The 14,603-nt window shown below is 39.7% G+C and overlaps 1 protein-coding gene across 6 annotated transcripts in view; it reads left to right on the top strand.

Annotated features, from left to right (window-relative positions):
- The window catches only part of LOC144319764 (S-adenosyl-L-methionine-dependent tRNA 4-demethylwyosine synthase TYW1), a 239,890-nt gene that overhangs the window by 182,611 nt on the left and 42,676 nt on the right, over positions 1-14,603 (top strand). For 4 of the 6 annotated variants that reach the window (XM_077908336.1, XM_077908332.1, XM_077908335.1 and 1 more), the window contains one exon: positions 762-929. In XM_077908336.1, the coding sequence (XP_077764462.1) occupies positions 762-929 (168 nt within the window). Of the gene's footprint in view, positions 1-761; positions 930-1,368; positions 1,532-7,483; positions 7,565-14,603 lie in introns of those variants that run through there. The other 2 variants (XR_013385495.1, XM_077908333.1) reach the window with 2 other exon arrangements.

The raw sequence follows: 14,603 nt of genomic DNA, 5'->3' as shown, positions 1-14,603 counted from the left end.
TGAAACTTTGGGGTCTTATAAACTTGAGCTGTCAGGTAGAGTTCAAAAGCATTAGAAGCCAAATTACCTTACCACCTTTGCACAGGTCAGGAATTTCTGTAGAGGTAAGACATGCATGTATGTGTTAGTGTGTGAAAGAGTTGTATGTATAGCCACAAATGTATTTCCTATTTGCCACAAATCTATGTTTATATGTATCCATTTACAAAATGTATTACAAAGTGATCTTCTTAAAGAATAATTTCAAAGGGATCCCTAGCTGGCCCTTTACAATGAATCCTTTTGAACCTTATCAAACCTAAACTGTACTAGAAAATGGGAGCTCATCTTCTTTTCCCAGGGAGTAAATTGTTCACTGAATTTTTGTGGGTGTTATGCCTCCATTATTGGTCTAGGAGATTATAATTCCTTGAGAATTAACCTATTATATAGTGCACAAAAGAATCAGAATTAAAAGATACATTATGGTTCAGATACATTGCTGTGCCCAGACAGCATAGATTGTGAGTGCATGAAGCAGGGTACCCAAGCACCTGCAGTCCCAAGGTGGGGAGCTCCTACCTGTTTGTGTGAGCTCCTAAACAGACTTTATCATCTCTAATTCACTATTACTTCCTCACTTTTGCATTGGATTGGATTGGATTTGGTGGGGGGGGGATCGGCTGAATTATCTCTAGAAGCCTTTCTGGCTCTGAAACTCTTGCCCCATGACATTTAAATAGGTCTGTAATTATCTCTAACTGTTGGTAATGCTTCCCCAGGGTGTCACCTACTGTGGAGAAAGTTCAGCAAGCAGTCTCACCATGGCCAACGTGCCCTGGCATGAGGAGGTGATACATTTTGTCCGTGAGTTGGTGGATCTGATCCCCGATTATGAAATTGCTTGTGAACATGAACATTCCAACTGTCTCCTGATAGCTCACAAACGGGTAAGAAGAGCTCAACTATGCGTTCTTCTTTCTGCTCCTTTCTTCTCCTTCTTTTTAGTTTCCCCTCCCTTTATTATAGTTGGTATCTGCTTGTTTGCTACCTTTCCTGAAACAGATTTAAGAAAGCCCTCAAGGGGCATCTGGGTGGCTCAGTTGGTTAAGTGTCTGTCTCTGATTTCTGCTCAGGTCATGGTCTCAGGATCCTGAGATCCAGCCCCGCATAGGGCTGTGAGCTCAGTAGGGAGTTAGCCTGAGATTCTCTTTCCCTCAATTCCTACCACCTGCTCTTACACATGTGCATGCATGAGCTTCTCTCTCAAATAAATATATCAATCTTTATTTAAAAAAACAAAAACAAAAAACAACAAAAAAAGAAAGCCCTCAGTTCTGTCCATTGGGCTCATAAATTCTTTTCTGTGTGATGTTGTTTTGTTCTTAGACTTCACCTAGCTACTTGAAGTGATATCTGGTGTATAACTGGTGCATGCTCAAAAACAAAAGCAAAAAACACCTTTGTCATAACCTCTAGTCCTTTCTCAGAATGACAAGAGAAAGCTGAAATAGTAAACAACCACCATATGACTTTCAGAAGAAACACTGAGGTATTTATCAAATTATAGATCACTTTGAATCTCAGCATTTGGAGAAATTTTTCTGGAGCTTTGATTTCTATCTTTCCCTTTTAGCACTTTTATTAGACAGAACAAGTACCTAAATCTAGTGAATTTCTTACGTAAAGAATGTCTGGCAAAAGAAAAATTAGTTCTTGGTAGAGGTAAGCCATTAAAATAAGAAGGAAAAACTGCTAATCAGAAGGCCAGTGTGTGTTAGCATAGCTACCACAATATGTCCTTACTGAAGCCTTTACATAGAAATAATGTGGTATCTGGGATTTGATTCAAAATAACGTGAGGTGAGAGGCAGCCCAGGTGGCTCAGCAGTTTAGCACCACCTTCAGCCCAGGGCCTGATCCTGGAGCCCCAGGATCGAGTCCCACATCAGGCCCCCTGCATGGCTGGTGCCTGCTTCTCCCTCTGCCCATGTCTCTGCCTCTCTCTTTCTCTGCGTCTCTCATGAATAAATAAAATGTTTTAAAAAAATAACGTGAGGTGAAATTACTTGGGTGTGTGGGTAGTAATGTGGAGAACAAAGGCAAAAGAAATCTAGAAAAAAACCTAAACTTCCTTACAACTTAGAGCCCATTGACAAGTATTTTGGGACAGGCTTCAGGAGCTCAGCTGCCTCAGTGTGAGTACTTTGCTAGAGGCAAAAGGTACCCTTAGCTTGACATTAGCCTGACCTCCAGGATCCTGTAAGTCTTTTTTAACATCGAAAATCCCTTTGGAATCTTCCTTTTTCTTTGCCCACTCCTGCAGCCCCCACAAAGATATGTTAGCAATCATCCTCCAAACATATGGCCAGCCCCCTAGTATATATCTGAAGAGTCACATGACTAGGGTTTTACCAGACTAGGGTTTTAAGGTAAATGACCTTATCCTAACAGCACCTAGCCCCTCACGGTCCTGGAAACCTTGCTTCCAAGTTCCTTAGAGACTTCCGCTCTCCCTAACCCCCTCCCAGCTTGAAAGTGTATAACCAGTCACTCCTCGCAACTCCCAGTGCAGCTCTTTCTGCCCACAGGTCCCATCACCGTGCTTTAATAAAACCATGCTTTTTGCACTGAAAACATCTGAAGAATTCTCTCTTGCCATTGGTTCCTGGCCCCCAACATTTCACATCAGGTAGGATGACCATCATTGAGACTAGATGATGGCACAGAGGTTTGTTAGACTACTCTACCTGGTTTTCTGTTCAAGTTCTCCATTAACAAATGCTTTTAAAAAATGTACAAAAGGGCACATATTGTATGATTCTATTTGCATGAAATGTCCAAACCAGATAAATCTGTAGAGACAGAATAGGTTATTGGTGGCCAGAGACTATGGGAAGAACAGGCTGGGAAGTGACCACTAACAGGTACAGAATTTCTGTTGGGGGTGATGGAAATATTCTATAATTATAGAGTGGTGTTGGTTGCCCATCTTTGTGACTATACCAAAAGTCACTGAATTGTACACTTTAAAAGGCTGAATTTTATGGCATGTGAATTATATCACAGTAAAAATAAATTAAGGGACACCTGGGTGGTTCAGCTGTTAAGCGTCTGCCTTCGGCTCAGAGCATGATCCTGGAGTTCCAGGATAGAGTCCCACATCGGACTCCTTGCATGGAGCCTGCTTCTCTCTCTGCCTATGTCTCTACTCTTTCTCGGTGTCTCAAATAAATAAATAAATAAATAAATAAATAAATAAATAAAATCTTTTTTAAAAAAAGATAAATTAATACCAAAAAGTTAATAAAGGTCAAGAATAGAGTACCTCTTCTTTTTACACAAGTGAAGTCATGCTTAATTTGAGCATGAAAGAACCTTTTATCCTCCCCAAAAACCTTAAATGACTTCCTGAACAGCTTCTCAAGTTAGCGACATTTATTTTTTTTTTATTTTATTTTTTTTTTAGCGACATTTAATAATACGAGATTCACTCAATTAAAATTTCACATCCTTTAGTTTCAACAAACACCAGGTTAAAAGGCTCTTGTGCTTTGGTTGCAGTGAGATTGTATGTAGCTGACCTATGGTCTGCCAGACTCAAATATTTAGACAGAAGAATATGTTCTGGGACACCAAGGAACAAAGAAAGAGGCCACCTGGTATTTGAAATGTTAATTAAATAGCTACAAAGCTAATTAACTTACAAAGCAAATCCTAAAAATTAAAGCCAAAAAACTCGAATTTCATTTTCTAGTTTCTCATTCACTGTTACCTGAGGAAAGGTAGTGCCTTTAAAAAAAATTGAAGAAAGAGGCATACTCTGAAAATAATCCCGACCAGGCAGTAAAGTTCTTTCTTCCTCCAGAGACTGTTCCTCACATCATAGCCAAAGAAATCTTTCTGGAATATAGATCTCTGCTGCTCAGATGCTTCAGTGATCTCTCATTGCTTTTAACATAAAAATCAAAATCCTAATGTGACCCCAGGGCCCAACATGATTGGTCTGTCTGCCTCTCTAGCTTTTTCTTAAAGTGCTCTTTCCTCTCTTTCTGCACTTTTTTTTTTTTTTTAAGATTTTATTTATTTATTCATGAAAGACACAGAGAGAGAGAGAGGCAGAGACACAGGCAGAGGGAGAAACAGGCTCCCTGCAGGGAGCCCGAAGTGGGACTCGATCCCGGGACTCCAGGATCACGCCCTAGGCCGAAGGCAGGTGCTAAACCACTGAGCCACCCAGGGATTCCCTCTTTCTGCACTTTCTTTATTTTCTCAGCCACAATAGGTCTTACTTTTCCTTTAATTAGGTTGGGAATTATATACTCTTTTCATTTAGTGGTTGCACTAGGATAAGAATGTCTGTATGCATCCTTGACTAATCAGTCTCATATTAATATTTTTATGATCTAACTGCAATGCAAGGACCTGAGAACACCTTATCCACCTCCATTTCCCTTTCCCAACTCACATGCTGTTACTGTTGTGTACATTAATTATAAATATGTAAGGAGAATGTTACTAACTGCCTTAGGTAGTCAGAATTCATTTAGATTTACGTGCATCTTTAACACTATTTTGCTCTCTGTTCCTTTCTGCATTTTTGACCCTCCATATGGAATTGTTTTCCTTCTGCCCAGAAAACACTTTTTAAAATTTACTTTAATGGGAGTCCACTGATGGGAAATTCTGTTTTTGTTTGTCTGGAAATGTATTTTGGCTGGGGATAAAATTTGAAGTTGACATTTGTTGCCTTTCAATATAATAAAGCTATTCTCTTTTCAATTCCATTGATAAAAGGTCAGCTATTGGTTTGTTGCTCCTTTTCAGATAATCTACCGTTTTCACCCTTCTGGCTGCTTTTTTGGTTCTGCCCATATCCACAGGGAGTTCTCAGAAGGGGCCAAATAACTGAAATTCAGTGTGATAAATGAAATAATAGACATGACTACAAGCTACAAGCCAGCATGAGGAGAGAGTCTGAGATTAACCCTCATTATCTGATGTAAAAATAGTCCCTGCCTTCAGGAGTGTCTAACAGAAAAAAAGACAACTATCAAAACAAATAAATGCCCCAAAGTTTTATCAAAGTAATGATGGGAGAATAGAATAGAGCCCAAAGAGGGGTGTACTTGGGCCTATATGGTACTATCAGGAGAGGCTTCATAGAGGAGTTGCTGTTTGATTGGATATCCAACGACAGCCCAGTTAGGAAGGACATTTAAGCAGAAAACAGTACAAGGAAAAGTCCTTGGAGAAGTGCAGAGGCCGAGCCTGTTGGGAGAATGACAAGTAGTTTGGTGTGTCCAGAGGTCAGAAGGAGGGTTGAAGGGAAAGGAAAGGGAGTGATTGGTCAGGGGCAAAAGCATTGATGGTGCGGAATGGCATCCTAATTGTGCATTTTTCTGTATAGCATGGGCAGGCACTGGAGAGTTTAAGTAGGGGAGTGACACAGTCAGATGTGAGTTTCAGGAAAATTTCTCTAGCAACATTATAGGGGATGAATTGCAAGGCTGTAAGACAGAGAGGCCAGTTAAAAACTGGTGTAATAGTCCAACAGTCTGAGGGTAAAGTGATGAGGGTCTGAAGCAAAGGGTATGAAGGGAGACAGGAAAGTGATAGACTTGGTCAGATTTTTTTTTATATAAATTTATTTTTTATTGGTGTTCAATTTGTCAACATGTAGAATAACACCCAGTGCTCATCCCATCAAGTGCCCCCCTCAGTGCCCGTCACCCAGTCACCCCCACCCCCCGCCCACCTCCTCTCCCCCACCCCACCCAGTTCGTTTCCCAGAGTTAGGAGTCTCTCATGTTCTGTCTCCCTTTCTGATATTTCCCACTCATTTTTTCTCCTTTCCCCTTTATTCCCTTTTACTATTTTTTATATTCCCCAAATGAATGAGACCATATAATGTTTGTCCTTCTCCAATTGACTTATTTCACTCAACATAATACCCTCCAGTTCCATCCATGTCGAAGCAAATGGTGGTTATTTGTTATTTCTAATGGTTGAGTAATATTCCATTGTATACATAAACCACATCTTCTTTATCCATTCATCTTTCGATGGACACTGAGGCTCCTTCCACAGTTGACTTGGTCAGATATTAAATGCAGGCTACTCTCTTTCATCCTAGGTGAGTTGCAGAGTGGTGTCACCTCATCACTCCCAAGTAGATGGAGAAATTCAGGCTCTCCCCTCAGCATCCTCTGATACCACTCTGACTGGGAAGGGAGGACCACCTTCTTGCTCTCCCAGTGACAGTGTGGGATGGATGTGGGGGGCCTCATTGCCCCTAGGCAGTGGTGAGAGTCTTGGCTCTCTGCTAAGCTTCTTCTGTCCCGACTCTAGTGTGGGTGGGGAGAGCACCTTGCTATGGCCAGGTAGAGGTCAACACTCCTAGCAGGGTCTCTCCTGAGACCACAGAGGGGGATTGACATGGTAGGATCCTCCACTCCACCTTTCTAGTTTTCTGTCTTGCTAGCTAGGCTACCCTTTTCCTAGTCATTTGGCTAAGAAAATCAGATTTTTCATAGGGCTTTAAGGTTTCTTGTTTGTTTAGTTAGTTGGTTTTGGGTTTTTTTGTTTTTGTTTTTGTTTTGTGGGGGGTTGTTTGTGCTTATTGGTGTTTCTGGATTGCAGGCTTCAATGAGGCTCCTGGGCCCAGCACACAGTGTAGGATATAAAAGCCAAAAATAAAACCCAGGAAATGTACCATTATTGTTGCTCCTCAGGTCCCAAGATCCCTAGCAGTCTACCTTCTTATACCCACTCTTTTTTATTTTATTTTATTTTATTTTATTTTATTTTATTTTATTTTATTTTATTTTATTTTATTTTATTTTAATTTTTTTATTATTTTTTTCTTATACCCACTCTTTAAAGTCTTCTTCTGTTTGTTTTATATGTAACATCCAGGGATATTAGCTATATGGTAGGAGAAATAGGAGGAGTGTATATCCTCCATCTTGTCCAGGACCGAGAAGTCTATGACCACAGTTTTGACACGTATAGTTTTTGGTTTAGTATCTCTGCAGGGAACAGTAATGCCAGTCCAACTTGGCACACTGTTTATTAGTAGATTATTTAGTAGGCTATTTCCATGTAAACTGATTTTATTTATGTTAGAAGTGTCACCCAGGATGGTTACAAGACTGTCCCTGCAGTGTTACTGGAAAGATTTTCCTGAAACTTACATGGAAACATCCTTGCCTGATCCTAATCAGAGCCTATCGGATCCCATTTAATTTAGTAAGTAGGCCAGCAGTTTACAGATGGATGTCTTTTTAAGGGTACTAAAAACAGAGATATAGCCAAAAACCAAACAAAGAAACAGAAAAAGACCAAACAAAACCTAAAGACTAGAAGAATCCATTAAAAAAAAAAAATCAGTTCATAAATAAGAGTGGGTATTGACTGTTTAACAACCTCATTGTTTAGTGAGCTGCTCATTGTTAAATCCAGTTGTTTTCCTGTTCACTATTTCCTCTCTCTTTTTCTGCAGCAGGAATCTGATGCTGATCCATGCTTTTTAGAAGTCTCTCCTATCTACTGTACTGGACTTCTCTGATTCTAGTAAAGTTGGCTAGCAGAAATACAAACATTGCCACATTGCCATAAAGTACAGCACTGAAAAACCCTCCATTGTGACATTTCTTTATCGACTTCAAAAATTTTAAATTCTCTGATCTAGGATACCATGTAGCCCAAAATGTAAGGTGAATTCTTTAAAAGAAAAAAAAATTCTAGAGAAATTTCAGGCATTGGTTGAATATTTACATTTAGATGACCTTTACAGATTCTGCCTTAAATTTGTAAGATTTTTCACAACATGAAACAGCCTCTGGAGAATCCATTATAATCTGTATTACCCTCCATACCCAGAATACCCTGTGGTCATTTGCAGTACAGTGATCTTGTTATTGTCATAGGTTTTATCACATGCAAAGCACTCTTAATTGTTATTGGGGTATTTTTTAATGAAATTTTTTTTTTTCCACAACAGTTTTGTTATTTAGAAGTGATGTGTAGACTCTAGATAAAGGAGTTTCTGTTCCTGATAAGGAGTTTCTTTAGTGGATAGAAGGTTCGGTGAGTTTCTTTGACTTTGAACAAAGGAAGGATAAAACGGCCTTAAGTAAGTCAGCATATTTTAGTTCCAAGGTTGTGCTAGAGGGACAAAGAGTTAAGTACAGTTACCCACAGGAGACTGTCTACACGAGGAGAGTTGTCTGTGTGCTGTGGAAGGAAGGGCGGAATACAGTCACCCTTCTGCTGCTGTGCTTTCCATTAGCAGCTCAAATGGAACCTTGGACCTGTCAGTCTGCAAACTAATAAGACCATGATGAGTACAATATACTTTGATAATTTTACTTTAGAAACAGTAAAGTCCTTTTTCTCTGTGTATTGGTGATAATTCTATTAAGAGTGGATCACTGCCAGTGCCAACCAAGTAGTAGGTTGTAGGTATGGCTTGCAGAATCCATAAATCCAAAGCAGTGTTTTAAAACTTAATTCCTTATCTTAAAAAAAAAAAGATATTTTATGTCTTAGTACATACAGTTTGTGATTTATGGAAAAATTGAGAAGGTTAGTACAGAGAGTTCCTCTATGCCCTAGATTTGCTGTTACGGACACCTTACATTGGTATAGTACATGTGTTACAATTAATGAACCAATATTGCTGCATTATTAGCTAAAGTCCATAGTTTAGATTTCCTTAGGTTTTGCCTAATGTCCTTTTTCTCTTCTGGGATCCCATCCAGAAGAGCACATTATATTTAATGTTCACATCTCTTTAGGCTCCTCTTGGCTATGGCATTTTCTGACTTTCCTTGTTTTTGATAACTTTGACAGCTTTGAGGAGTACTCATGAGGTATTTTATAGGAAATTTGTCCAGTGTTTTTCTCATAAGACTTGGGTTGTGGGTTTTTAGGAGGAAGACCACAGAGAAAAAGTGCCATTTTCATCATATTGAATCAGGAATGCATATTGCCAACCTGAGTTACAACTAGTGATGTTGACCTTGGTCAGCAAACTGACATAGTGTTTGTCAGGTTTCCACTGTAGAATTACTCTTCCCTTGCCCTTTCTGCACCTTTACTCTTTGGAAAGACATCACTATATGCAGCCCATATGTAAGGAGTGAGAATTATGTTCTATGTCCTTGAGGGTGAGATATCTACATAAATAGGTGTATCTCTTCACATTTATTACTTTATTCAATCATTTTTTTTAGTTTTTAAAAAGGTTTTATTAGAGAGAGAGAGCACACATCAGCAGGGGGGAGGGGCAGAGAGAGAGGTAGAATCAGACTCCCTGTTGAGCAAGGAGCCCCGTGCAGGACTCCCAATCCCAGGACCCTGAGATAATGACCTGAGCTGAAGACAGATACTTAACCAACTAAGCCACCCAGGCGCCCTCATTTTTTATAACAGTATGGACTCGTATTTATTTTATACTTTGGGTTATAATCCAATTCTACTTTATTTCTTTTCTTGTTCAAATTATTCTGGCTCTGACTACTGGGATCTGTTGTAGTTGGCTCTTGGGCTTCTTTAGCTTACTCCCATCAGTGTTCAGGGGTTTATCTGTTTTTGTTTTTAAGCACTTTCTTACTTTCTGGCTCTACAAGATGCTTCAGGCTCCTCCTGGATATTTCCTGCTCCAGTCTTAGAATCAGTAATTTCCTTCAGGAGCCTGGTTCCTTTTTTTGTAAAATGGTGTTAAGAAACCAAGATCTGGGTGAAGGTGTGCTTGTTGCTACTAGGATGTTATGTCTTTTTCCTTTCTTTTTGATTTTTATTTATTCATGAGAGAGAGAGGCAGAGACAGAGGCAGAGGAGAAGCAGGCTCCCTTTGGGGAACCTGATACAGGACTCGATCCCAGGACCCCAGGATCACGACCTGAACTGAAGGCAGACGCTCAACCACTGAGCCACCCAGGTGCCCCAGGGTGTTGTTTCCTTTAAGCCCTCTAAAACGTGTTACAGAGCAAATAAATTGTGTGAATATTCTAGCCTTTGTATATACACATAGGCTGTAAATATTTCTACATGTATCTGTTTGTGTCTATATTAAGCTAAACATACTAATGTCTCAGACTCTAATCCATTGCCAACGTGACTCACTCTAGTCTTCCCTTTTGCTTATTTGTGAATTTCCTCTCCAACAGTGAGAAACCTAGCACCTAATATCAATCATCTATTTACTTAATTGTTCAGTTCCAATATACATGGATAGCAGGATTAGAACTTTAAACCCTAGAATACAGTGCTTGTATGTAGTTCCTTTTGTTTTTAATCTTAGAGATAACACTCATTTCCAGAATTACTTAGGTCAGCACCTTTTCCTCTTCCTTTCCTTCAGTGAAGTTATTGCATACATTTGTAATATAGTTAGATTCTCACATACAGGGATCCCTGGGTGGCGCAGCGGTTTAGCGCCTGCCTTTGGCCCAGGGCGCGATCCTGGAGACCCGGGATCGAATCCCACGTCGGGCTCCCGGTGCATGGAGCCTGCTTCTCCCTCTGCCTGTGTCTCTGCCTCTCTCTCTCTCTCTCTGTGACTATCATAAATAAATAAAAATTTAAAAAAAAAAAAAAAAAAGATTCTCACATACAGTCTGCTCCTCTTCCTGGGATCTCCTGACCTCTTAAATGATTTTTTAAAAAATTTTCATACTTTTATAGTATTTGTACTATAAAGTTGTAAAGGTTTTGAAAAGTACATAATATCATGAAAAGAGTGAACATCTTTTCATATGCTTATTTGCCATCTGTACATTTTCTTCAGCGAGGTGTCCTGATCTTTTACTCATTTTTAAATTAGATTTGTTATTTTCTTATTGTTAAGTTTTAGGAATTCTTTACATACTTTGGATACATGCCATTTATCAGATGTGTTTTGCAAATATTTTCTTCCAGCCTGTAATTTGACTCTCCATTCTCTTAACTGTACCTTTTTCAGAGCAAACATTTTTAATTTTAATAAAATCTGGCTTATCAACTTTTTCTTTCATGGGTGATGCTAGGTTTCCAAACTCAAGGTCACTTAGGTTTCATCCTATGTTATCTTCAAGAAGTTTTATAGTTTTATAGTACATGTTTAGGTCTAAGATCTTTGAAAGCTGTAAGATTTATATCGAGATTTTTTTTGTTTGGGTTTTTGTTTTTTGGGGTTGTTTGTTTATTTGTTGCATGTGGATATCAAGCTTTTGAAGTACATTTGTTGGAAAGATTATTCGTCCTCCATGAAATTGCCTGTGATCTGTTTTCAAAGATCAGTAGACTATATTTGTGTGGGTGTATCTGGCCTTTGTATTGTTTCACTGATCTATGTGTCCATTCTTTTGTCAATACTATGCAATCTTGGACAGCCCGGGTGGCTCAGTGGCTTAGCGCTTACCTTCAGCCCAGAGCCTGATCCTGGAGACCCAAGATCGAGTCCCATGTCACGCTCCCTGCTTAGAGCCTGCTTCTCCCTCTGCCTGTGTCTCTGCCCCTCTCTCTCTCTCGCTCTCTCTTATGAATAAATAAATAAAATATTAAAAAAAAAAAGAAATGGTAAAAGAGGACCTTCTTGCTTTGATTCTGATTTTAGTTAGAAAGTGTTTGGTTTATCACCATTAAGTAGGAAGTTTACTGTAGTTTTGGTAGATGTGTATCAGGTTGAGGACATTTCCCTCTATTTCTAGTTTGATGAGAGTTTTATTTATTTATTTATTTTTGCTGAGAGTTTTAAATCATAAATCAGTTTGGATTTTTTTTTTAAGATTTTATTTATTTATTCATGAAAGACAGAGAGAGAGAGAGAGAGAGGCAAAGACACAGGCAGAGGGAGAAGCAGGCTCCATGCAGGGAGCCCTATGTGGGACTTGATCTTGGGACTCCAGGATCACACCCTGGGCCGAAGGCAGGCACTAAACCGCCGAGCCACCCAGAGATCCCTGGATTTTTGTTATATACTTTTTATGCAATTATTGATATGATCATATTTTTCTTCTTTAGCCTATTGACATGATGTGTTACATTAATTGATTTTCAAATGTTGAACCGGCCTTGCCATACCTGGAATAAATTCCACTTGGTCATGGTGTTTAGTTTTTTAATACATTATTGGATTTGAATTGCTAATATTTCATTGATTTTTACATATATGTTCATGACAGTTACTGTTTTGAAATTTCCTTTCTTTATAATGTCTTAATCTTGTTTTGGTATTAGGGCAATGCTGCTCTCATAGACTAAGTTAAGAAGTGTTTTCTTCACTTCTGTTTCCTGGAATAGATAGTGAGAATTGGTGTTCTTTCTGAAATATTTGGTAGAATTCACCAGTGAACCTGTCTGAAATAGAATGTACTACAAGCCACTGCATGTATCCACCTCTCAGCCTTTCTGACCAGCTCCTTTCTTTTTCCTTCCTTTCTTTTCTCTTGGCTTCTTTTGCTTCTTCATTTTTCATATCACCTGGTATGACTGCAGTAGCCCCAACTATGCTCGGTGCTCTGCTCAGTGCTCCACTATTGCAGGCAGTCAGGTGCATTTTGAAGTCTGTGTGATCTTTGCCTCCTCTTACCCAAAGAACAAACAATGCAGTTGTAGTTAGGAGCAAAATCCATAAATCTAGGAGACTCAAGTACTACCACATCACTTTTTTGTGTGTGTGTGTTCCAAACTGCCCTGGGATTTTCTCTACTTCTTCCCAGTTCACATGTACTTCTGCATTATGAGAAGGCTGGCAGTCTCTCCTTCATCCTCTGACCAGTGGATGGTTGGTTTGTCAGTGTTACTGTATGTTTGGTGGACCAAACTTAGGAAATAACTGACACTAAGATCATAACTTCTTTTTTTAATTTTTATTTATTTATGGTAGTCACACACACACACACGCACACACGCACACACAGAGGCAGAGACACAGGCAGAGGGAGAAGCAGGCTCCATGCACCAGGAGCCCGATATGGGATTCCCGGGTCTCCAGGATCGCGCCCTGGGCCAAAGGCAGGCGCCAAACCGCTGCGCCACCCAGGGATCCCAAGATCATAACTTCTTAAGAGTGTGAAAATTCAAATGAAATGAATGAGTCCTTTTTTTTTTGGTTAGTTTCTTTTTTATTTTTGTATTATTCTATGTTGTCCATTGTATGTGGACTTTGAGTTCTGGCTGTAATTTTACCCAAAGAAAGGGCTGATCTTTGCCCTCAGCTTCTAGGAGGTGATTTCCAAGCTCTTGGAATGTCCTGCCTATGAAGAGTGTCTTTGTTTATCTGGGGACCTTGGGTCACACTTGATTGTTACACTAAGCATGTGATTTGGGGTAGGTACTTGACCTTCAGAGGAGCTGGAAACTAAAGTCAGCCACTCCACAATTAACTATGTCTAGGTGACCAAGTCCCTGTTACAACTCTGGACATTGGGGTGCCTGGGTGGCTTAGTCAGTTAAGTGTCCGATTCTTGATTTTGGCTCAGGTCATGATCTCAGGGTTACGAGATCAAACCCTATGTAGGGCTCCACTCTGGGTGTGGAGCCTGCTTAAGATTCTCTCTCTCCTGCTCTGTCCCTTCACACTTCCCTTTAAAAAACAAAAGCAAAAAAGCAAGCCTGGACATCAAGGCTCAGGTGAGCTTCCTACATTGGCAGCACTCCATGCCTCTTCTTGGTGAGATTAGCTCTGACCACTACTCCAGTGAAAGAGGACGGCTGGAAACTTCGTGCATGGAACCTCTCCTAGAGTCAGTCCCCATGTGGGTCTTCCCTTGGCTGATTTTAATCTGTGTCCTTCTGCTGTAATAAGCCATACTATGCATAACAGTGCTCAGTGAATTCTGTGGGTCCTTTTAGTGAATTGTCAAGCTGAAAGTGGTCTTGGGAACCCCTAAATTTACAATTGACAATTGATGACAGAAGTTAGGGTGGTCTTGGGGGACAACTTTGTAGTTATCTATCTGTTTTCAAATCCCAGATTCACCATTTCTCATTTTTCTTACCTAAAAAAAATAATGATACTCTGTTTTACAGGGTTATTGTGATGACTAAATAAAGTGACAAATATGAAGCAACTAGGATAGTGCCTTACCTATAACAGGCTTTTAATAAAGGGTCTTCCAAGACTAAAGGTGCTGATAATTTGACTTTTCAATAAAGAAAATACTACGGTATCACGTGGAGGAATATTTCCACAAAGTATCTCCAATGGTGACTTTAATAAATAGCTCTTAATCTGCTCTTTTTAACTCCTATGCAGGATTTCCTCATTTTTTAATTCTTGGGTGTATAAAAATACATGCCTTTGAATGATTAGGACTTTTCCAGTAGCTACATAGCATTTATAATTTAAAAGCTGGAATAACTTGGGATGCCTGGGTGGCTCAGCAATTGGCTCATGGTGTGACCCCGGGGTCCTGGAATCGAGTCCCGCATCGGGCTCCCTCCGAGGAGCCTGCTTCTCCATCTGCCTGTGTCTCTGCCTCTCTCTGTGTCTCATGAATAAATAAATAAAAATCTTTAAAGAAAAAAGAAGCTGGAATAACTTTAGCACAGCATAGTTGAGGCATGAGATTGACAGGCTGAATGGTAAGAATTTTTGTTTGTGACATTTTGAGTTTGAAGTAGCTGTGGATATA

This window comes from Canis aureus, chromosome 8, assembly GCF_053574225.1.
Source record: "Canis aureus isolate CA01 chromosome 8, VMU_Caureus_v.1.0, whole genome shotgun sequence".
NCBI classification, from domain to species: Eukaryota; Metazoa; Chordata; class Mammalia; order Carnivora; family Canidae; genus Canis; species Canis aureus.
Note: the sequence above shows the minus strand (reverse complement) of the source record. Positions and strands in the feature narration are given on the sequence as shown.